The sequence below is a fragment of the Odontesthes bonariensis genome, chromosome 7 (genome assembly GCF_027942865.1).
Source record: "Odontesthes bonariensis isolate fOdoBon6 chromosome 7, fOdoBon6.hap1, whole genome shotgun sequence".
Classification (NCBI taxonomy): Eukaryota; Metazoa; Chordata; class Actinopteri; order Atheriniformes; family Atherinopsidae; genus Odontesthes; species Odontesthes bonariensis.
The window spans coordinates 20,543,185-20,567,493 of record NC_134512.1 but is presented as its reverse complement, the minus strand read 5'-3'; the positions used below and the strand labels follow the sequence as shown (position 1 = coordinate 20,567,493).

At 40.3% G+C, this 24,309-nt stretch overlaps 1 protein-coding gene across 2 annotated transcripts in view; it reads right to left on the bottom strand.

Moving 5' to 3' along the window:
- The window catches only part of eps8l2 (EPS8 signaling adaptor L2), a 26,150-nt gene extending 1,841 nt beyond the window's left edge, over positions 1–24,309 (bottom strand). The window contains exons 1-20 of one of the 2 annotated variants that reach the window (XM_075469983.1): positions 24,064–24,309; positions 16,264–16,314; positions 15,756–15,802; positions 11,181–11,245; positions 8,808–8,969; positions 7,197–7,346; positions 6,700–6,779; positions 6,473–6,585; positions 6,304–6,374; positions 6,090–6,216; positions 5,009–5,097; positions 4,850–4,924; positions 3,725–3,873; positions 3,460–3,628; positions 3,325–3,371; positions 3,069–3,246; positions 2,712–2,831; positions 1,479–1,554; positions 1,221–1,389; positions 140–272 (exon numbers count right to left, since the gene is read on the bottom strand). In XM_075469983.1, the coding sequence (XP_075326098.1) occupies positions 140–272; positions 1,221–1,389; positions 1,479–1,554; positions 2,712–2,831; positions 3,069–3,246; positions 3,325–3,371; positions 3,460–3,628; positions 3,725–3,873; positions 4,850–4,924; positions 5,009–5,097; positions 6,090–6,216; positions 6,304–6,374; positions 6,473–6,585; positions 6,700–6,779; positions 7,197–7,346; positions 8,808–8,969; positions 11,181–11,245; positions 15,756–15,802; positions 16,264–16,310 (2,067 nt within the window). In that variant the 5' untranslated portion in view covers positions 16,311–16,314; positions 24,064–24,309. The remainder of the gene's footprint in view (positions 1–139; positions 273–1,220; positions 1,390–1,478; positions 1,555–2,711; positions 2,832–3,068; positions 3,247–3,324; positions 3,372–3,459; positions 3,629–3,724; positions 3,874–4,849; positions 4,925–5,008; positions 5,098–6,089; positions 6,217–6,303; positions 6,375–6,472; positions 6,586–6,699; positions 6,780–7,196; positions 7,347–8,807; positions 8,970–11,180; positions 11,246–15,755; positions 15,803–16,263; positions 16,315–24,063) is intronic. The other variant, XM_075469984.1, reaches the window with a different exon arrangement.

The window sequence follows — 24,309 nt, the reverse complement described above, 5'->3', positions numbered from 1 at the left end:
TAACACCAGCTCGTACATGCCAGAACTTAAAAACTTTTTGACTTGATTTCTAAGCGGTGTGCATGCACACACACACACACACACACACACACACACACACACACACACACACACACACAGACAGACAGGTGTGACCGACCTCCACCACTCCTTTCTGCACGGTGACCTGATGGTAGACACGACTGCCTTCCTCTCCACACACTGCCTTCAGCTCTTCTTTGTTCAGGGAAAAGAGCTGGGCTCCAGTCAAGATCCCCAAACAATCAACAGTCCTGCAGAAACAGTCAAACAAATCACTAACATATTCATTCAAACAAATTTCTTACATTGGCAGGTTAACATTTCTTCAAGGAGAGAGCACTGATGAAACACTGATGACCCAGATGCACACCTCTTAAGACACTGTGACATGTCATGGCAGGAAAATTATTGGTGTCGTCAACGGCATTTGTACCAACCGGATTCCTTAGAGATGTGTCTGCTCTAGCACCTTATATGAATACTGGCTCCCTGGGGCAATTAATGCAACTAAACTATCATCAATCTAATTGATTAGAGCTCTTCATCTCTATGACACTTTCCCAGATAAGTACTGAAAGTTCCAATCTGGGTATCTCTTACACAATAATTGAAAGGTCTGCAACACAACAAACACCAGTCTAAAGCAAATACTGCTGGTAACACATCTGAAGACAGATAATTAGTCTGAACATGTCGGAGTAGCTTTAATAATAATTAGATTTGGAGCCAAATTCCGAACAGAATCAAACATACACACATATACATACATTAAGAGCAGCTCTGAGGCGGAGCAGCGATTTGAATTTTTAGCATTATGATCAGAACAACAAGACAAACCTGCTAAGGTTCTTTTTTTAAAACTCGTTTCATAAATCTGACCCAGCTCACAGTGTTTAGCATTGCTAACATTTGCTAGTTAGCCCTAAAGAAAAAAAACAAGGTGCATTAAAACACAAAGAGAGCTTGAGAGAAAAAACAGGGTTTTCATTCATTTCAATAACATAAAGGTCAACATAGCAGCAGCAGCGACTGTCATTGGATCCGTACACCGGAGAATCAATCAACTCAGACATTAAACCACTGGAAGTCAGCAGAGATAAGATGTTGAGGGATGTGCCTCTGTGAGGTGGGGTGGGTGTGTGTGTGTGTGGGGGGGGGGGGGTGACTTGGTATACAGATGAATGCTGTGGGATACTTACTGTTTTGAGAAATTTTTCGAGTTGAGCCACATGATCACCTGCTCTGGGTTTGAGTCAAAGGTGAGCGGCACTTGATTGCCCGATGGTCTCTCTACACGGATCTTTCTGGGCGGCTGGCTTTTGCTGGAAGTGATTTTAATCAACAGCTCACTGTTGACCTCATCCATCACTGCAGCATAAAGACATGACGGAAGTGAACATAAGAATAAGAGACCTATAAAAATGATTTAATCTGTTTACTTTGTTGTGTTCACTCACTTCTGTCTTTGGGTCTACCCTTGTTGAAACTGTCTCCATGGCTCAGAGACCTAGAAGGTGGTGTCCTGTAGTCTTTCTGCATACACACACACACACACACACACACACACAAGCACAAACACAGTTCATGAGACACGTCCACAGAGTTGTTCCAAAAACCGGTTTGTCTTGAACCTCAATCTGGATTATACATTTCTGCCCAGAAGCCAAAAACAAAATAGGTGTGCAATTTTTTTCCGCACAAGGAAGAGTGGTTGAATGCATTTCCTGCTGCAGGATATTGGTGGTGCAGGCTGGACGCATGTAGTTTGTTAGTAAGGAGGGGAATGTAAATGTTGCATAATATGTACGAGGTACAAACAGGCTGTATACAAAACTGAACACACTCAAGGGCCAGTCTCGGGATAATACAAATCGCTTAGGATGAAGAATACACAGAAGGAATAACACAACAAACCTATATGGAAGAACAAATTAAAATGATACTCAGTCAAAAGGACCAAAGCAGGTCTCTTACTTTAATAGGACAATGCAAACGCTACAGTTACTTTTTGTTAAGTAGGACTTATTATTTAGGAATTTTACGTGTAATGTTTAATGTAAATTGGTACTTTTATCAAAGTAAAGGATCCAAAAACTTTGCTCCCCACCTCTTGTCAACAGGCTTCACAAGAGATAAAAGTAAGGACTGTAGGCAAAAGTGAGTCACAGTGATAAGGACATAGAAGAATAAAAGGCATACAACACTAGGAAAAAAAACAACAACTTTGAATTGTCCTCTGACTCCACTGTATTCTGGTGTACTGAGAATAATTTTAGTACATAAACTTGTTTGTGACCAAATGATTGATCAAAATGCAGCCAATGCAGAGACTTTGTTTGTATTTATATAGTCTGCTCAGAGATTTGATTTGGCTTGTGGTGCAGCCTGAAGCAGAGGAGAAGAAGGGCAATACACCAACTGATATTGTTTCCTTTCTCAAATCGTGTTGACCTAAGCAGTGCTGCCATCTGAAATTAAAAGACATCAGTATACATTCTATTTACCCATTTGGAAAAACCTCTCATAGTTTTTGTGTAGCCCATTCCTTGAGTATGTCATGACCTCATGAACTGAGAGGAACATAACTTACTATATGTAGCCAAGATAAAAAGCAAACAGTCTGACAGTGGTGAGAGTTCTGCTAATTTCAGATCCCAGTAGATGTATAGTATGTACAGTTGGTGGGTCACCTGGTTGTAGGGGCCTTCTGCCTCTTCTATCCTCACAACATCCAGGATATTAAATGGAACATAGCCGACCTGCCCACTGCGATTCCGTAGTTTCCACCACTGTTTGTTGTCCTCAATCACCTGCAAGACATGTTACACATTTCACTCCTGTGACACAAGTGTTGTGCAGCCCACACTCTTGACACACACTCGGCTGAAATTGCGTCACTGCTCACAGTGACAATTCGTTCTTTAGCAATGATGTGTTTCCAGGAGGTGCAACCACGTGAAGCAGTTAAGATGTAAAAGTTAACCTGCAAACATGCTAGTTAAAACTACAGTTTTGACAAGAAGGGAAAAAAAACATGACATAATAACCTCGTGGATTTCGTCCTGCAGCACTGACAGCTCGTTGGCATTCCGCGCTACAAAGTGGTAGCGAATTTTGGCATATTTACGGGCACTGGGCATCTCGTTGTAAGAGCTGCTGGGCATCTCGTTGTAAGAGCTGCTGGGCATCTCGTTGTAAGAGCTGCTGGGCATCTCGTTGTAAGAGCTGAGACACATAGTATCACAATCTCACATGGTTTAGGTGAAATACACAAGAAAGTTTCTGAAGGACTTTACTACTTACCCATTCAATGAGCTTGAGGAATGTTTATGAGTAGGACTTCCAAGATACTAAATGAGAACAGACAAATGGATTTAATGATATAGTTACATTTCTAATGGTTAGGGCCTATAGATGGCTAAATAACAAATCACTTACATCCTCAGGTGAGTGTCTCCTGTAATCAGGACTGGGGGAGGCCCCAAACTGTCCTGACGGCCCCTCAGTTTCCCAAGGGGCAGTCATAAAAAGCTCTGCCGGTGGCTCCCAACCGTTCCGAAATCTTGGGACATAAAGAGGAGCGCACTGATCCCTGGGCCACTCTGCTCTGTAGGAGGAAGAGTGAGGGAATGCTCAAAAGGTGACCGTTGAACTACGCATGTGTGTAGGTGTAGCTAGCAGCAACAATCTGCATGTTCTGTACCTGGGTTTGGTCCATCCATCACCGAGCAACTCAAAGATGGTGGTCTCTTTGGGACTGAGCTGTCCCCGCACGAAGTCCACAGCGTCTTTAGAAAGGTGAGGAGAGATGACTGAACGTAACAGTTCAGGACTTCCACAGCTCTGAAGCACCTGAGGACATTTTCAAAGGTTTCCAGCTTTTCACCATCCAGAGGCATACAGTATTTTCTCCATGACCCTCAGCTCTGAATCATTTCAAATGTTTCAATGCTGATGCCAGCATGGCACAAAGGTTCTTGTACTTTGTAAAGATAATAATGATTTCATGACTTCTTTGATCAAGAATAAAATAATCAAAGCACAAGTTAAGAATTTAGGTTTGATACAAAAAAAAACCATCTCATTTTGGTGCTCAGAAGTAATGAGAAATAACCCATTGCCTGAGGAAATTAACTGAACAATACATTTCCACTGGCTTTAAAGCTTTAAAACTTTACACAACAAACTGTTAGCACTTGAACAGAATCACCCTGGATAGTGTCAGTTATCTGCATCCCAAATGTTCTGAATATCCTCTAAAATACTTTTTGACTTTGTCAAAACTGATTGTTGTTTTCAGCAAGAAGTCATGGGGCCACATTTCTTTTCACAATTTGAGTATTACCGCTTTGTTTTTTTGTCTCAACAACATCAAGCAAATCCGACATGTCCAAAGATCACAGCACCATATCAACGCGTTTCTGTCTAGCAGTATCGAAGGAGTGGCTGTGGTTTGGAAAACCAACATTATGTAAGTGTGGTAGCGCCTGTGTTAGAGCAGAGAGCCACACCACTCCAGACGGGTGAGAGCGGAGCGGCAGTGGGTGTGGTGTCAGAGAGGTTAAAAACAATAAGATGAATGCCTGCTGGGGAAAAAAATGTACTCGACTGCTGTCATTCTGTGGAATGAAAGAGTCCTTGTATATTTTTGATTTGCACTTGGTCCAGATGCTTGTAGTTTGAGCTCAGTTAACGTTAAATGCATCCTGACATATTCAGCAAAAAAATGTATAGAATAATTCATGTATTCATGTACTTGTGATACTCAGCGTATCCCTCATCCATTTTACCCTGCATGAGATCAGATGTTTTGATTTTTGACTCTTACCAGCTCCAAAGGGCCAAAGAGGAAATGAACCAACTCAGCAGCACTCGGGTTGTGTATGTGCTTCTTCAGTTTGGCCTGCAGGGGGCAGAGTGACAGATACAGTGATGAGGTGATGAAGGGAGAGCTGAAAGAGAGGGGTTAGGAGCTGTGATATCTCACCAAGAGGTTGAGGGCCAGCTTCAGTTTCTGCAGGCTTTCAATGAACTCTGCTTCAGTGGGGGGCTTGGCACGCAGGGTCAGCATGCCCTCTGTAAACAATCAGAGGAACAATGACCACACATAGACTCCAGAGTTACCGGCCTGCCACACAGACATGGTGCACACAGGACGTAAGTTTCATTTTCTGACCAGGGTTCGAAGTCATAAATGTTTACTTTGTCTCATCTTTACTGAAGCTTATGGCTAAGGTTATATTGTAATGGTTAATCAATGTACATCTTTACAGATTTAAAGTTTACAATGGCCAGAAAATAAGAAAGATTGTTACTGTGGGTCTTCTCAGCTTGTGGCTCAAAAGGTAAAAAATAATAAACAAAAGATCCCAAAAATTATGGTTATGTTATGCAAATTTGAGGAAGACATTGAGTATAGTTGTATTTCATGAATATTCATTTTCTTATTCTATACTGTTAGAATTTATTTTAGAGATATAAAAACATCATGAGGGCCCGAACCATAAGCTGAGAAACAAATTCTTCAAATCAAGAATTTCTGACTTGTCTGTGTGGTCAGGGGCCAACAAACACATTGTCTACTTTTACATTGCTATGACCACAAAAATGTGTGGAAAAAGAAAACTGTGGTTGTCTCTGGCCAGGCACACTCAAGCAACACATTGTTTTAATGTCTCGTGTGACATGTAAAGTATGTCTCACTGTGTTGACATAAAAACAAAGCATCATAACACTGCCAGTGTTGGGGTACAAAACATTTTTCAACGTTTACAGTAATACCATTACTTTCTACAGCAATCACAAGGGGAAACTGTTTTGACTCATCTAGTCAAAGAGTTTTGCTCTGTTTGGGATGACAATAAATATGCACTCGTATTTAAAAAAAAGAAGGTAATAATATTACTGAACCCCAACTGACAAAACTCTAAATTGACCACTACTACCACAAATACGTCACTGAATGGCAGTCCTGGGCCACAGGTAACAAAGACACACAAACATAGCAATGTGAGCAATATGAATATATTGTCACCGCAATCATGCCACCACAGAAGAAGAAGACAGACCTGCTGGTCCTTTCTTCTTATTCTTCTTACTCTTGTTGCGCTGGTTAAGCTGGGAAAAGGCCTCTGCCACCTTTTGCAGCTTAGCCACAAAGAATTCTATGTCATCCAGAGAACAGTTGAGGACTTGCTGAAGGAGACAAAACATCAGCTTTAAGGGTTATGATCTCATACAAGGAGCTGTGTGATGGTGTCACGGTGGAAAACAAATGCTCACCACATCCTTCTCAATGCGCTGGGCCAGCTTTTCATGTGACTCTGAGTCACTTTGTCCAGAAGCTCGTCTGTCTATATTCAATCATTAAAAAGATGATATTACAACATTCATGGTAAATGGTAAAGTGTGTGTGTTCTTTTGAGTGCATGCACTGTGTGTGTATTCTTACCCCGTGTGTACTCAGCAGCTGCCACTCGTCCTTGTGCCGCAGGTGGGGGGCCCCTGGCGGCCGATGGGGGGAGAATGGTTTCTCTGTGATGCCTCATTTTCTCCTGGTTCACCCTTAAGGAAAAAGGAAGTATATTGACACAAGTTAACTGAGGGACTATTACTACTTCAAATATGCATTTAACTGCAGAAATATGTTTGTGTGTGTATAAGCAGCACTATCCCCACTTCAGAGTCTGAAGCCTCATTTTCTTTCCATGCTTGTTGTCTCCAATGGCACTATCTATGTCTGCATGAACCAGTTCAGCCTGGAAGTGAGGAAAGACACACAAGGTCAGATCATAATGTCTCAGCCAAATCTCTGTTGTTTTCTGCATTCACTTTTGTCATCTCAAATTCAACAAAAGAAAGTTTACTGTTAGAAAACATTTTTTAGGACCCAAAAAGTCTGAACAACTGGAGGCCAGCAAGGTCCTCTCCTGCCCCCATTTGGACTCTCAATCTAGGGACAAATCTGTCTCTGGGCAATAACAGTAAAATAAAAAAAAAGATTAAAAAAAAACAAGCAAGCATCCAGGCTCAAACACAACTGCAATCTGACCTGGGACTCAAACAACATCAGCATCAATCTATAAATGAAATAAAACACAAAAACATCCAGTGACTGATGGAAATGAAAAATAAACACACTGAGATAATCCTTAAACATTCACACTCAGACCCACCTCCACCTCGTCACAGTGGAAGAAATGAATGTCGGGTTTGTGTTGCTCCTTGTCCTGACACACGAGCAGCAGCACAGACGGGTAACGTGTCTGATTCAGCACCGTCTGGCTCAGGTGGATCGTGGGGAGAGGGAAATTCTCAAGTTCTTCCTGCAGGAAAACCACAAAAGAGGAAGGATGGTTGGAAGGAAAGAGGTGGTAGCAGGAAGCAGGCCAAATCCTGAGAATGGCAAAATAATCTTATGAATAGGATAAATATGAAGAAGAAAGTGGAAGAGTTGCAAAACATGAAAAGTATTTCATTTGAATTCTTGCTAAAGATGACCTATCAGAAGCCTGATATGTTAAAAATTAAGCCAAAAGCTGCAAATTATTATCTTGGCTTCAAAGTGCTTCACAATTTTTCACCCTTCAGATATTTTTGGATTCATGTAACATTAAAGATCATCAGGTTTTCCCATGATTTCTAAAACCCAAATAAAACTAATTACAAACAAACACTATAACAAGAAATCCAGTGTTACATATCTCTAAACTTTGTTTTCAATATCTGCTAAGAGCCTCCTGTGCAGCAATAACTGCAAGTAAACATTTCTGGTAGCTGTTGATCAATCCTGCACACCTGGGATGAATTTAAGCTCAATCCTCTGTACAGAACAGCTTCAACTCTGCCCTGTTGGTGACATTCCTCACACAAACTGCTCACTGCTGACTTTAATTTTGCTATTTCAAATCATTAACTTCATTCTTCTTTAAATAATTTCTGGCAGAACAACTTGTGTGCCTCAGGATATTGTCTTGATGCACACAAAAAAAAAAACTTTCCATAGAGATTCAGCTCAAAGACAATTTACGGACATTCACATAAAAGGAAGCAAGCTGTCCAGACTATATAAAAAAGGCCCAAACCACGACATGACCACAACAGTGCCAAGCAAACTACAGAAGGGCAGCAAAGTTCTTTTTGAGGTGCAGTGGACTTCTCCACATAGCTGCGTTGTTTGCATACTTTGCTCTGTGGGTACTTGTAGTTCAACCACTCCTAAGGAGCGTAACAATGGGCTTGAATTTTGTCCATTAGTAACAACCCATCTAACTGTGGATAAGCGCACAAACTCTTTAGAAATGTATTTGTAACCTTTTCCATCCAGATCCACATCGACAACTAATTCTTTGTTCCTTTGTTCACGCTGCGTCGCGCTTCAGTTTCTTTCCCTTATTTAGGCTAATTTGCCAAAAGGATCAAAAACTTTCAAATGCCACAACTGAAAGTCAGACAGGAAAAAGAATGATAAATATATTTGCGGTATACCCAAGAAAATCTGAGTTTTATCTCCAAAAGCTAAAGGTCCTGCAATAAATTTTATAATAGCATCTCCCATTAATCCATTTTACACCCTTAACTTTCACCAATAATTTGAAAAATCACCTTGACATGTAAAGTTTAGCAGTTAATACTTGGAGCATGGTGAATTTTTTTATTTGCATTCTTGACATAAAATCAGATTCCATACAACTTCTCAACAGAAACGTACTTTATGCTGTATTGAAACAAAGAAACACCTTCACCGTCTGTAAACATAATGTAATGACAGGTGGACAAAGCCTTACCTGTGTATCACAGTCAAGCAGCCTGACCGCCTGGTCAGTGACCTGCAAGAGCATCTCCTGAGTCCAGATTTTATCCTTGGAGTCCAGAACAACCAGTTTCTTGATTGCATCATCCACTGTGACAATAGATTCTGACTTGTCCATGATGAACGTGGAGAGATGCTGAGGAGAAGACAGCTGTCAGTGACTATAACCTGAGGTGAACTACAGATAACAGAAGTGGAAAGTATGGTATTCTTTGGAAAGTTCTAATTTAACACTTCCATTTTTGATATGCATGTCTCAGTTTAGGAGCTGTATCAAAGGAGTAGAATACATTTATAAGTTCATTTGAGAATTGGATAATATGCTTTTTTGCCAAGAGGTAGATGAGAAGATTGATAAAAGAGGCCTGTTAGCTTAGCTTACTATAGCATTTCTCATTAAGGCTGGAAGTGAGGGAAACAGCTGGTTAGCGTTTTTCAGTAAAAGCTAATTCTTCTGGAACTTTGAAGGATGTGATAATCAATCTATCCATATTTTGTCACATTAATCTCCCTCAAAGAAACAAGAGCAAAATTAACAATTTAGGTCATCCCATCCATCTCAACTAACCCTCCAAGTTCATGACAGATGGGGTTTTTTTCTTAAAATAAAAAATATTGTGAAAACTTTGATTAAGTTCATGGGATCTTGCAAAATCCAGAAGTCCTTTTCAAAACACTTTTCCATTTCTTGTATTTTGAAGACTATCTCTATAAACCATTTAATATTTGTTCTTGCTTTTTCAAAGCTTCCCCCACCTGCCTATTATTTTTCACTGGGTTCTGATCAGTTCACTTACAGTTAATACATTTCCTACTCAAATTAAATTAATGCATCATTAATATGATAGACATAATTAATTTGATTCTGTGTAGTATTAATATAGTTACATGTACTTCAATGTACTTCTTAAGTTATTTGGGCCTGAATAAACACTAATTGACCCTGAGGAAATTTGCTTCGTACCTAAAACTCGCCCTTTTTAAGGCATCTTGACTCCATACTTAAATCCACTGAAACTTCTTTATGGGAAAACCCTTAATTCATGCCGTAATTGATCAAATCCTTGAAAATGGACAATTTCACATATTTTCATTGACTGTAATATCATTCAATGGTTTTAGTTTACAGGCAGGTATTTGTACGAGGGTTTTTGTCCAGGTATGGGTCTCCGTGCGATACCTACACTTAAAGCTACCACTACAAAATATCTAATAACCCACACAAATTAATCGCAGGACCTTCAGCTGACAGTTTGAGTGAATTATTATCATGTTTTATCTGATTTTAAAAATGCAGTATAACACGGCTGCCGCCAGTTTGTTATTGTTAGAAAAGGTAACAGTGACTGTTATCTGTGATTACCTGCTTATGTGTGATAATAAGAAGTATTTCAAACAACTGTTTTCCATGCAGACGCAGTACATAGTTTAGCACCATCCCTGACCCGGTGCAGGTCTCTCACTCCCTAACATAAACCCCCACACAGCTGCAATCAAAGAGCTGATTGTTTTATGACAACAGAGTTCCTGTAAATGAAACGCAATCAAGACGTCAAAGTGTGTCAGATTTTATCTCTCCAACTCTTGGCACATTTATAGCCTTTTTATCTCGTTTTTTTTATTTTTTATTGTCAAATCTTTAGCACAAGGGTCACATAAGATTTATCCACTTTAAAAAGTGGATGATTAAGTCACACATTTTTTTTAAATAAATAAAAGCATTGACTTTTCTCTCCTTTTTTAAGCCTTTCTTTGTCATTTTTTTCACACCTTTTCATTTTAAGGCATTTTCCAAACTTAAGGCAAAAGAGTAGAATGACGCTGAACTTGTGTTTTTCGTCAGCAGCCAAAAGGGACTGCTTTCCAAATTTAACAGTTAAACCTTAGGCAGAATAACGTCATTGAAATTATTCTTTTAATATTGCTTTGTGGTGCTCAGCTGGACTCAAACTAGAGATGAAGAGTTTCATTGTAATTTTTTTTCTACCTCTCTTTACACCACGCACATGAACATATAACCCAAATGATACAGAATAAAAATGACTAACTGCAATATTCACAAGAAATCAGTTATTTCTAGGATTACTCATCGTAAGACTTCCTACAAAACACAATTAAACAACTTTGCATTTTGCTTTAATAAGCACTGAAAGGTTGTTTAATCTAAATAAAGGTAGAGCGTATTGAAGTGACTCTCACACTGATCTGTCTACCTTTCAGTTTCTGTCATAAAAGCATTCCACAAACACATTGTGGGTGCATTTAAAACCTTTATGGCAAACCTTAAATTCAACAATGTTTTTTCAAAATAGTTCAGTCACGCTGAATAAAACAGAGAAGATTTTACCTCGACGTGATACTGCGACGTCTCATGCATGATGAAATTCGAGTGGGAGTATTTTTTCCGCTGTTCTGTTGATAACAAAACAAAAACATTACAGAAGGGAAACTGCCTGCCATTTTTCTGTAAAATCCTTCTATATAGACGTCAGTGGTATTACTGACCATTAGTCCACATGTTTTCGTTTCAGCAGAGGGAGGAAATGAAATGAAACGCTAATGTGCAAGCTAAGAAAAAGAGCAGGGCAATAAGGAAGTGATATGTGTGTCTGTTTTTTTTTTTTCTTCCCATTCTTTATGGGAGGGTGCAGTAAAACTGATTCAAACTGTTTTTATATATAATCTTTTGCATTGCATTGTGTCCGGAAATGTCCTGCTGGTAAGTGAGTAAAATACAAGCAGACCTATCTGAGAAGTTAATTATTAAATATACAATCAAAGAGTGTGTGAATCTTAATATGGCTTCATGCACATTTTAATGTGTTGGCAAAGATGGTCACAAAGATTAACTGCCTCAGTTGCAGGTGCAGATTTAGGGGTTAAAGATCGATGACAGCACCATTCATCCTCAGTTGCTTACGTAGGGCATTCTAAAATGTTTTGAAGTCACCCTGAAATACACTTGCAAACCCAGGTGTAGTAGTGAGTTAACTGAAATCATAGGTTGTAGCGTGCTACCAACGATTCTGAAAAAAAGAGTGCAGCAGATGTCACCACAGAATAGGCAACAAAGGAATGATTCAACAATTTCTGAACGACTAGACGTGCTTTTTTAATTCATTAAAAATCATTTTCAGCACTTCAGGTAGCCAAATGCAGCATCACAATCAATAACTAAGTTGCTTAATGGGCAGCGACTGGTCTCCACCTCCACAAATGGCTCACCCTGACTTCCTTATGTGTCCACCTCTTATAGTCAGATTAACAACCCTTCATCATCACTAAACTGAGAGTCACTGTAAAGCTGCATAAAACCAAGGGGAGACGCTGACGTGGGCAATCATATGTCACTGTCACATTGCTTACATGCTGTCATTTTAAAGAATGTTGTGAAATTTAACTGCTATTTCTCAAACCAGTACAAGATAAAAAGGATTTAGACGAATGAAGCTGAAAACGCAGTCACTTGTTTAGAATTTGAATGACATTTTTAGTGACACCCACATCCAAACAATGAAGCTAACAACAGCATTGCGTGAGCTGCTGGCTGAGGCTCTTGTGTTTGAACTGTATGATGTTAAGTGAATGTGCCAGCGTGCTTTTGACCTATTTATCAGGTGAATAGTTTGCAGATAACAATTATGGCTAAATGAGAGCATGTTCCTATCAAGTCCAGTGCCTACTCTCATATCAGTTCCCCACCCAAAAGAGTCAATATTCTGATTCCACACAGATTCTTTTCACATTTCTATTTGTGTACTTCTTGTTGAGTGCAACACTAAAGCCATGCTGTTTGCAGAGCACTTTACAAAGTTATGGCAAGAGTCTTAAGTACTTTCCAATATTTGCCCTTTTTTACACTTCATTGTGAAGACTGATGAAGACACCTCATGGAGCTCTTGCATGTGCTTTGCCCTGAAGACAGATTTCTAAAGGGGATGACTTTATTCTGTTCAAATGACGCAAGCAATTGTCTTCCCTGTTCCTGCCATTTCCTTTCTGCTGATTCCTTCCTGCTTGGCTCCATACAGGTGAAACATGAGCATCAAGTGTCGCTCTGAAAGTTGAGCTCGCCTCATGTCTTAATAATGACTGAAATTTGTGCCAATCAATTCACAGCGCCACAACAGCTTGCAATAAGAGCCACTTAGCGGGCAGATGGGCCGATCCATAGAGCTCTCCAGAGTCAGTGACCAGTAAAATAAGATTATCGTGGCAGATTATCAGACCCATTCATGACCCAGATCAATCCGACGAGCCCATTAAAGCCCATTTAAACAACCTGAGGCTCGATATGTATCACCTCTTCAACTCAGATGCAACAAAGGTGACACTGATTGATACAATGTCAAAACTTAGTTTTGATTCATTGTGATGTGTCAGTTAAAACATATAAAATAGTAGATAAGAGTGAAAGCCCTGTGTACAAAATGCTTAATCCATCTAACAAATCCAACTGTGTTGGCACAAACTGCTTTCCCCTCATACTGCACGGCACCCTTTAGATACAGAAATGTGCAGCTGTGTCCACAAAGACATGTAGACAGAAAAGTATCACATCTCAGCCAGACACCTGACAGAAGTTCCACTGAAACCGCAAAAGCTATCAGAGATTCAGTTTCATACAAACACAGGCATTGGAAAAAAAACTTAACAACAGACAGAGATTAAAGCCTCTCTGTTAGAAAGACCACCCGTTCAATCACAACCCAAACGCAGGTTACCTGACAGAGACATGCTCCTTGGCAAGAAATCGTCTGAGAAACTTAAAAAAGACTCCTGATGGTTTAAAGTCCAGAGTTGAGCTCTCTGATGTGGCCCTTTTCTGTTTCACCTGTTTCACCCGAAGAAGCTGATAACAGATCAGGTGGGCGGACCTGTGCATCATTTGCATCAGTTGTCTGGTTGCGCACACTGGGTGAATGATGGGGAGGTTTGCATATGGGAGATTGCTCTGCTGTTGTTAACGTACATGTTTATTCAGCAAGCAGTGAGCAGCATTCTATCCAAATCTTCAGCTCTGTTATGGCTGGTGCACTATATCATCCACTGTCTTGCCTTTCGGGTTAGAGAGGACAGACATGCTGTGGCTGCCCTGCTGTGAGAAGGTAGTGGTGACCATCTGCCACACAATATGAGAAGAGCCATTGAGAAACAACACAGGCTCGTCACACATGCAGTTGGATATTTCACAAACATCACAAGAGTGGGCGCACCCTGTGGATATTTGGAAGATTTTATGGCTCAAAAATATTTCACAGACAACGAGGTGCACAGTCAGGTTGTTTGGGAACATCTTGCATCCCCACAATACCATCATCTGCCATTTGAGCCTTTTCTAAATTTGGAAAAGTGCAGCCATGCAGCAAAGATCGTTGTCTCGTTGTACATTGCTGTAGGTTTCTATCTGGGCCTACTGTACGGAAAATGTTTCTCCATGTTGGCAGTTTGGAGGGAGGAGCTGGCAGGAACAAGTGAGCTCATTTCTGAGGCAACAAGGGGAGGACCAGAAGAGAAAAAGGGGCAGAGTCTGCTCTTTCCTCTCCACTTTTTCAATGTGTCTTTTATTCACCTGTTGGAGCTGGGTATCCCCACCCTGTTCCAACCACACATTAAAAACAGGCACACCCTGCACACTAGCATGAGGTGTTTCACTCTCACACACACACCCTAACACAAATACGAAACAGCTAGAATAAAACGCCACATCTTGCCATTGCTACATTACTTCAGATATAAATGGAGCTCTAAAATGACACAAGCAAATCCTCCAAAATGTGCACCAAAGACTAGAAGTCAAAAAAACATAAATACATCTGCTCATATGAGAATGACAGTAAGGCTGATGCCTCAGACAACTAATCCCAGCATGTAATGCACAAAAGGAAAGCTGGAAAGTCTAGTTCCCTTCAGGAGGCCTGCTTCCCTCCCATGAGTCTGACAGCTGTGTCACCACATTGAGCACGACGTGGCCCCTTAGCAGAACCTTGGCCCCTTCTTATCAGTGTCCATGAGTGTGTGTGTTCATGGGAGAGGACTGTGATAGTCAAGTTAAGCCCCATGGCTGTTGCAGCATACCAAAGAGGGAGAGTGGTAATTTCCTGATTGTGTAATTTGCAAAGCAAATTCAAAATTGTTGTGATTTTTCTCCATAACTGTGCTGATCCACACAGCTTGACAATGGAAAAGTATCAAAGGATAATGTCACAGTTATATTTTCTAACTGTAATTACTCTCTTTTTTTTTTATGTCTGAAGCTGTAAATACCTAAAAACGGGTCACAAATATTTTTCGTTTGTAAAAAGCAAAGACAGTCAAAGAAATGTTAGTCTAAGTTCTATGACTAATAGTGTGCTTCTTGGGGACTTATTTCAGAAACAGATTCATGCACATTTGGGGGAAGGGGCTTGTGAGTCCCTACGTCAGCAGGATGGTTCAAGCAGGACAGACTTAAAGTTTAGATCACAGCGTCTTTGTTCATCCAACCGAAGCAACATGTCACCAATATTTGCCAGTGTGGGCTCTATGTGCTTTTCATGTCACGAATTTATGAACAACAATGCAGGTTAATGTCAGATTTTATTGTCTCAGACAGGATTCATTTACAGGTCAAATCAATCTTGGTTCTACTATTTTCATTGCATTTCAAGATATTGTGATCGACGTCGAACAGATTAAAATTAGAAAACAATGGTAAAAAAAAATAAAACATATTCAAGAAATTTTCATGAAACCAGTCCTTGAAAAACAATTGTGAAACAACCTCCTCAATTTTAGGTTGTGAGAAGTAAACTGTCTGCAGTGACCCAAAATGCAGAAATATCACAAATATAAGGATATGGATATATTTAAAAAAGCCAACAATAAAGTATTGCTATATCTATATATATATATAGATCCAAACTTCCATGATGCTACTTACCGTAGAGGGCCTTAGCGCTGAGCTTGCTGTCCGATCTGGCCACTCCACTGCAATTACAAGAGGAGTAGGAGACGAGGTTACGCTGGATGCCCTTCATCTTTTCCCCTGCACCCCTGGATGTCACTGTCACAAACCCTCCCACACTGCCGCTTTACATTAACACAATATGCCACGAAAATATAGAAGTGGTATGTAGGAACTGACTGGCCAGCACTGGATGAGATTAGCCTGGGATTCTGAGCATATGGACTAGTGAGAGGAAGAGAGTGAGAGTGGAAAAGGGAGAGTAGGAGGGGGGGGGGAGGCTGGAGGTAGGAGCATAGGCAATGCAAACAGCTCTCAACAGAGCCGCTCTGTGCCCAAAGTCCCTGACCCATACCACCTTCCACATACTAGGTTAGTGATTTCTCTTGTGCCTGCGCAACAGCTACACAGCATAACACAATTAGCTAGCACCCAGAAAGGTAAATATCTAGACAGAAGCCACAAGAATGTGTGTGAAACTCACTTGGCTGGCCTCGACACAGGTCCCGGGGCACTCATGATTTTAGGCATCCACCTGGATGAAGAAACAGAGAAGAAGGTGCTAATGAGAGACTGAGGAAAGAAATGTTGAGTGGAGGAAGGAAACCTTTTTCCACTGTAACATTTGTCTTCAAATGGCAGTTTAAATGTTTGTTGTAGCAGTTATTTTTACGTTTTTTCACACATTCCTTATTGATGAGCCTCATGGTGTGTAAGCTTAAAGCGATACTCCGGAGTAGAATCAACCTGGGGTCATTTGAACCGTGATATCCAGCCAAGTAGCCCACCCAAAGTTTTTTCGATATTGGCTGAACATCAGCTGAGTAACTGAGTTATCCCGAATAGCTTCGTACAAGGGTTAATGGATCCTGGCAGTATCTCCAAAATTACCACACTAAAATCACATGCCATGACACCAAACTTCTACAGTAGTACAAATATGGTCTGTACTCACAAAACGATGCATTTGGAAGTTTGAAAATAGTCCAGGAGTTTATTATTATCAACACAAGCCTGATAGCTTTTCTGCTGCTAAAGCTGCGTCGACGTCACTTCAGGGAGCTGGGAGCTTCAAAGTAAGATGAGGGTTGATCTACTACTGTAGACAACAAAGCAAGGCTGCTCAATTTCTCCATTGATAAAATAATTTCACAACTCTACAACATAAAAATTCATAAAAAAACATGTAGAATATAGCATATACTTTGTTGTCTACAGTAGTAGATCAACCCTCATCTTACTTTGAAGCTCCCCGATCAAGGAAGTGACGTCGACGCAGCTTTAGCAGCAGAAAAGCTATCAGGCTTGTGTTGATAATAATAAATTCCTGGACTATTTTCAAACTTCCAAATGCATCGTTTTGTGAGTACAGACCATATTTGTACTACTGTAGAAGTTTGGTGTCATGACATGTGATTTTAGTGTGGTAATTTTGGAGATACTGCCAGGATCCATTAACCCTTGTACGAAGCTATTCGGGATAACTCAGTAACTCGGCTGATGTTCAGCCAATATCGAAAAAACTGCGGGTGGGCTACTTGGCTGGATATCACGGTTCAAATGACCCCAGGTTGAATCTACTCCGGAGTATCGCTTTAACTCCTTAAGTCTCGTGCTTGTTTTCTTTTCTAGTTTCCATCTTAAAAAACGTTCTAAATTCAGTCGGTAACAGCTCCACAACTGTGAGGCCAAACCGAACAACCTTAGACTCTGGATATGTGACACAGGAGGACTCTCAAATACAGCCCGCCGTCTCCTTTTCTCCAGGCCAGGGTGAAAAACAAAACAAAAAACATCCATCTAAACCATCATAATCACAGAGAGCAAATAAAATCCTCATAACAACCAGTCAGTAATACTGATGTTATTGAACCTGTTCGGCAACTTCTCAGCAGAAACTCTTTGAAATGTACTGCAACCAAAAAATGAAGCAAGACAACTGCCACATTCATGCGAGTCATTTCAATACCCCCTGGCCTCTTCAGTCAATGTGCTCTGGTGGGAGACTTTTGAAAAGTGTGTTGCATTTTTAAAATGCACGTGAGTTTGGAACAAGAAACGTCAGACTCACACTGTAAAGATTTCCCCTCCAAAATAATCTGCCAGCAGAAGCACCATGACTTTACTACCATTTAAAAAATCATTCATATTTTATTTTTCACAGTATATTACTTCATATACTTTACAATATATGACTGTGGGATGACTGTACATGTTAAGCAGGTTTACACTATCAACCTGAGTATTACAGTTTATTCAGTTAATCTAAATCCTAATAAAGAACAAAAAAAGAAATCTGTAATGCCACTATGTTGTGTATCACCTTGTAATGTAAGTTATGACATTTTCGAATTCAACAACAGTGCTGAATTTACTGAACTGTATCCACAGTTGGTCCTCACCCCAGGACAGGCTTGTTCAGTCGGACAGTTGCTGCTTCTCAACCTGGCATTCCCTCAGGAGAACCTTACATATACCCATCTGTGTCAATATGAGGGTCATCAGCAAACCATCAACTCTTTTACAGAAAAGACTGTTTTCTGCTGATAAAACAAGCGCTATCTGTTGTCAACCGGCCTCATTAACTGATCATTTGCATGCAAAGGATGAATTTTTATCCGTAACTTTAGAATTAATGTAAAACGCTGTACGTTTAAGATACTGTTGACAGTTAACAGGAAATGTATAGAGCCTCCAGGGTGAAAAAGTTTCAGATGCCTTATTATGGTTGCAGATACTGTATGCAAAGCTGAAGTGTAGTGTATCACACAGCCTGTTCATCCATCACTCAGAGCCAGGTGTTGGGCCTCCCATGCCTGTAGTCAGGGGACTGGTCCTGGGACAATAGCAGACAGCAGGCCGATGTGCGTTGTGTAATTAGATCCACTCTGCTGATGACTATATCTGCATAGCTGACACAAATTAATTCAGTTGGGTTTTTCGCATCCAAACTATTTGATTATTACCATGGCCTCTAAGAAGACAAAGCAATGTGTAACAGAACACTGCGTCTAAATCTGAGCGTTTAAGGTGAGCTGAAAAGAAAAGAACAAAGGCCTCCCACACCTTTCCTTCGGTGCCTTGAGACTTTAACTTGTCTGTCAAGGCGTGCACTGACACGTTATGCAATTCGTATATATATATATATATATCAGGTCTACAGTTCTCACTGTGGTTGCACACAACCCGATTTTATCTGACTGCAGACCCCGAAAAGATTTTAATCACTGCATTAAACACTGATATGTAGGGATGGGAATCGAGAACCGGTTCTTGTTGAGAACCGGTTCCCAGTGTTTCAATTCCTTGGAATCGTTTGGTGATTTTGCAAACGATTTTCTTATCGATTCCAGTGGGCGCGAATGACGTCCAGTGCAGCCAGCAGTCAACAGTAAACATGGCGCCCAAGCGGTACAAACGCTCAAAAGTTTGATTACACATCCCTAAAATAGACTACAACAGGGCAACTTGCAAAGTGAATATTTCACCAAAGGGAGGAAATACTACCAACATGCAATAACTATGAATGAATGATTAACGTCGGTGAATCTGAACCCAGCTTCGTTAGCAACGTTAGCAACGTTAGCATGTCCTCGGCTAACACTGCAGGTCACTAACTAACTAACAAACACTGCCTATCATGTTAGCGCCATTTGCCTCATTGTAAAACCTGCTATTAGTAACGGTTAAGGTTAAATGAAAGCCTTCTCAGGCATTACATTTAGATGAAATCATGAGAGACAGAGCCTGACTGGCTCAGAGCCAGAGGCTGGTGGTACTACCCCCAGTTCACGTCTACCTCCAGCTTCTCTTTTCACCAGAGCAGGGAAGAGTTAAATTACCCAGGCCATGATAGACCAATGTGGACCTCACCGTTGTTGGGTTTGTAAGGTCATGACTTGTGTTACTTCTAAACTAAACAAAGTTGATGCTAATCGACCGGTTTGTTGTCCTTTTTCTCCAAATGAGAATCAATAAGGGAACCGATAAAGAACCGACTCGTTACGCAGAATCGAAAATGGAATTGGAATCGTAAAAATGTTATTAATAACCATCCCTACTGATATGTGTTTATCAGCTAAAGTGACTTTTAGACTCTAAGGAGCCACGTACTGCTGTACTGAAACCGGTTCAGTTTGCATTATTAATCAGTGGTGAGTGTTCAGGATCCTGTGTCACCAACAAGCATTTTAAGTTTACTCCAACAACAGCACAAACGGTTGGAAACTGACCTCCTGCCGCTTGGTGGAACTCTGTATGTTTCCCACAACAAGTGTGAAAATGTCATTATCATTTCTAAAGCAAACTGTTTTGGCAAGACTCGCCTATTCTTTGAAATGATAACTTTTTGTTTTTTCTTATTAAACAGCTCAGACAAATAGAGAAAACACACCGTGTGTGACATTTTCAGGTGCAAGCTTATCTCGCTACAGATCATAAAAATAACCAGCTTAGAAAGATAATCCTCTCAAATCTTCAGAAACAAAGTAAGGGCAAATCATAACAGCTCTCACAGCACTGAACTACTGCAATGCTGCCTATTGTCTTGAGGACTACCACAACAAAGTCTATGGACTTTATTTTAAGTGAAATCTGCACAAACGACAGACTTCCTCTTTCAGCTCTTATCTCCCCGGTCATCTCCTCTCCGTGCTATTGTTCGCCGTTCTGGCCTGCTGCCAGATTTCAGGAGGCAGATGAGGCCGGAGGAGGACAGGCTGGGTGTCATGTGTTGTTAACCTGACGGCACGAGGACGTTTGCACACCTCCTTTCAGACCACTGTAGGGTGCTTATTTCTGAATGATGACAACTTCTTTTGCAGAGGTAATTACACAGTACGAGAGCAATTACTCGCTCAGCAGAGTTTGTTTGTATTTAATTCTACCCTTTTTTTCTATTAGCAATTATATCAAGCAGCTTTCATTTTAATATTATTCAAGGTAAACACAAGAAACTTGTGCTAAAGAAAAAAATAAATAAAAAAAGACCAGACTCAGTGAGCAATTCCCTATACTCCCTATATATACCAGTGAGCAGTGCTGACCAACATATCATTGGGATCATCAGGTGGGAACCTCCTTTCATCAGTGTTTCGTCTAGTTGGGCCCACGACACCTCCAGGAGGCTAGACAATGACCACTGGCATTTAATTCTACCCTTTTTTCTATTAGCAATTATATCAAGCAGCTTTCATTTTAATATTAAGGTAAATTAGTTTAGACACCTGTAATAACACCTGTAATAATCACAACACTTTCGAACAATGATCTGAGCTCGTGCTCAGCAAAGTTCTCTCTCAGCTTGTGGAGTCATGTAGTTTGTTGACATAGTTGTTTCCAGCTTGAAACTTGTCAAACTGCCATAGGGACACACAAGAAGCGTTGAAATACTCAAGTATAAATCTTTCTGGCAGTCATGCCTGTCAGCATCTTAGCTTTGATAACTTAAAACTTGGTAATTCAGTCATTCTTTTATAAGCACGAATGAATGGATTCCAATGGAGAAATATTGTCACATGCGTCAAAAGCAAAAATCAAGAGTAAAACTCACACCCTTTACATATTACATCATAATTCAAAAAGATAAAGTGTAATTTAAGTCTGAAACTCATCAAATGTCACAAGCACAAGGGATTTTAGCTCAGTGACAGCTCGAACACAATGAATATCAGCACATATCGAGGCTTCGGCTCTGAGAAACACAACAGGCCTCATGAGATAGCTGAAGGTGCAAATCACAGGGTTACCTTGCACTGACCCTTACCAAATCATGTATCCCTGTTGACAGGCTGAATATATATCGGCAAAATGGTGAAATAAACTGAGTACTAACAGTATATGTTCATTAGCAGCCTAATCAAAAACACCGGTAATACTACAGAGCTAGAAAACACTGAGCGTGATATGTGATGTAATGTAGGTAGTATGTAAAAATGATTTGATCATACCATTACATGAGCAATATGGACATTACCCTGTGCCCCTAAAACCATTTAGTAACAGATAAGACATATCTGCCTCTTGCCCAATGACAGCTGGAATAGGCTCCAGGCCCCCCCGACCCTAAATTGGAATAAGCGGTTATAGAAAATGCGTGGATGGATAAGACATATCTGATTTTATGCCTCTCAAGCCATGAAGCCATTCAAAAGGCTGACTGTGTTGTTGCTATTAAGAAGAACACTGATTTCAGCATGAGCAGTCAGTGTTAATTGGTTGTTGACGTGTAGTGTGTTGGGAGGTTTTTCCTACCATTTGAATATAAATGACACCACATTCCTCTGTCCATAGAGCTAAATGCTGTAATTAAGCCTGTGTGTGACATCAGATATGATGAGAAGGTTCGATGCACCAAAAACACAGCGACAAACCTCACACAAAATGCTACAGTATGTAAATGACCCCATATTGCTGCATCATACAGTTTGGATCCAATTTGATCAATGAGGTCTTAAAGAAACTTCCTTGGTAACAAAAAATAAAAAGATGTGCTAACCTTTAATTTATCAGTAAGATTTTTTTGGGAGAGTTTTTTTTTTTTGTGTTGCACATTCTTGTTCATTTCTATTTCTGTCAAATCAAAGACAGATATGTTGTCGAACAACCTTTGGCTTTGATCAAAGCATTCATCGACCATGCCATCATTTCAACAAATGTATGCATTGTCAAGGCATTCATTTCCACCCGGAATTCTATTAATTTTTTGCAAAGGTCATGCATTGAAGTTACAAGAGCCCAATTTGCTTAGAGTCTTCTCCAGTACATCCCAAAATTAATCCTGACATTGTTATCTTGGGATATGACTTCACCAACAAGGGACAAAAAGTCCATTAATGGAAAAACCTGGTCAGGTAGCCAGCAGACTTCGAGCACATAATATTGTTGAACCTTGATTTGAAGGTCACTTTTAGTAAAATCCTGGCGGTGGCTTTCTTTTTTTTTTGGCCAGGAATTCTTATATGAGCAGCCAACTGAGTCTTAAAGCCTGTACTGACAAGGTCAAAATGATGAGCAAGCAATTTTTGTTTGCTTGCTTATTCATAGCTATTGTGACTAAAAAAGGACAACAGAAAACCTGTCCGACAGCTGGGCACACAGAGATCATTTGCTTTTTAGACTGTTTATACGCTACAGCAGAACTCGCGGTGCCACAGTTTTTATAATCAAATGCAGGCTTGTCGATGATAGCTTTCTTCCCATTGTGCAAACACAGATTTTCGGAACAAAGGTTGAGCCGAAAAGCCTCAGCACGCCCATAGGTATATAAATGATGCACATAAATCTTTTTGCTCATGCACCAATGACCTCTTTACTCCAAACATACTGTACTGTCTGCTTTCTTTCAGGCCAAGCAGTCCAACCAATTCCATATCCAGATCTTCATGGAACCTCACGTCTCCTGAGTGTCCTCGAGCTCTGTAGCATGTTGATGCATACAGACCTGTCAAATATCTGTTTTGCACAGATTTAACTGTTTTGAACATTTATAGTTAGTACATAAACGAGTATATATATGAGTGGTAATTTCCTGATTGTGTAATTTGCAAAGCAAATTCAAAATTGTTGTGATTTTTCTCCATAACTGTGTTGATCCACACAGCTTGACAATGGAAAAGTATCAAAGGATAATGTCACAGTTATATTTTCTAACTGTAATTACTCTCTCTTTTTTTATGTCTGAAGCTGTAAATACTATCTATGCCCAGCATAGTCCAGAGTCCAGACTAAACATGGAGAAGCAGCATTTAGCTGTTATGCTGCCAACAAGTGGAACAAACTGCCAGTGGAGATTAAACTTTCACCAAATGGAGACATTTTTAAATTCAGGTTAAAAACATTTCTTTTCTCATGAAATCTATGCATGAAATCAGCATGGTATTTTTTAACTTATCTAGACTGTTGCTTGTTTTTAAATTCATTTGAATTATTTTATTTGTTTCTCTTTATATTATTTTATGTATTTTTAATGCTTCTTACACTCCCTGCTGCAATGCTTTTATTTTATGTAAAGCACTTTGAATTGTTTTGTACATGAAATGTGCTATACAAATAAATTTGACTTTGACTTTGACTTAATAAGGGCTCCGAAAACAGTAAAGGGAGGCTCCCCGTCCCATCACCAAAGATCACATGAGAAAGCTCCAGAGCTGCTACAGCGTGGACGTGGAACTTTTGAAGTTCTTGTTGGAGACCATGTGAACTTACTCGTGCAAACTGAGTGAAGTACACTAACATCCCACCGAAAAGTTTACAAAGACATAAAAACAACATCTCGGGGACTTACTGTGGTGTTTTCCGGACCGGATGCTCAGGCGGACTAACGTGGGTCAGTCAGACATCAGCCTGTCATCCCAACCTGTCTGGAGTCTGCGCGGCGAGATTACTCCACGGGGAAACGCTCGATGTCTGCGGCCTTCTGTTTTGAAGTGGACACTGTAAACCATACACCCCCCGTGGGTTGTCGATTCTCAAAAACCCAGCAACTACGGAGGCGACGCCGGACGCAGGTTAGAGACGGTGACTGCGCAGG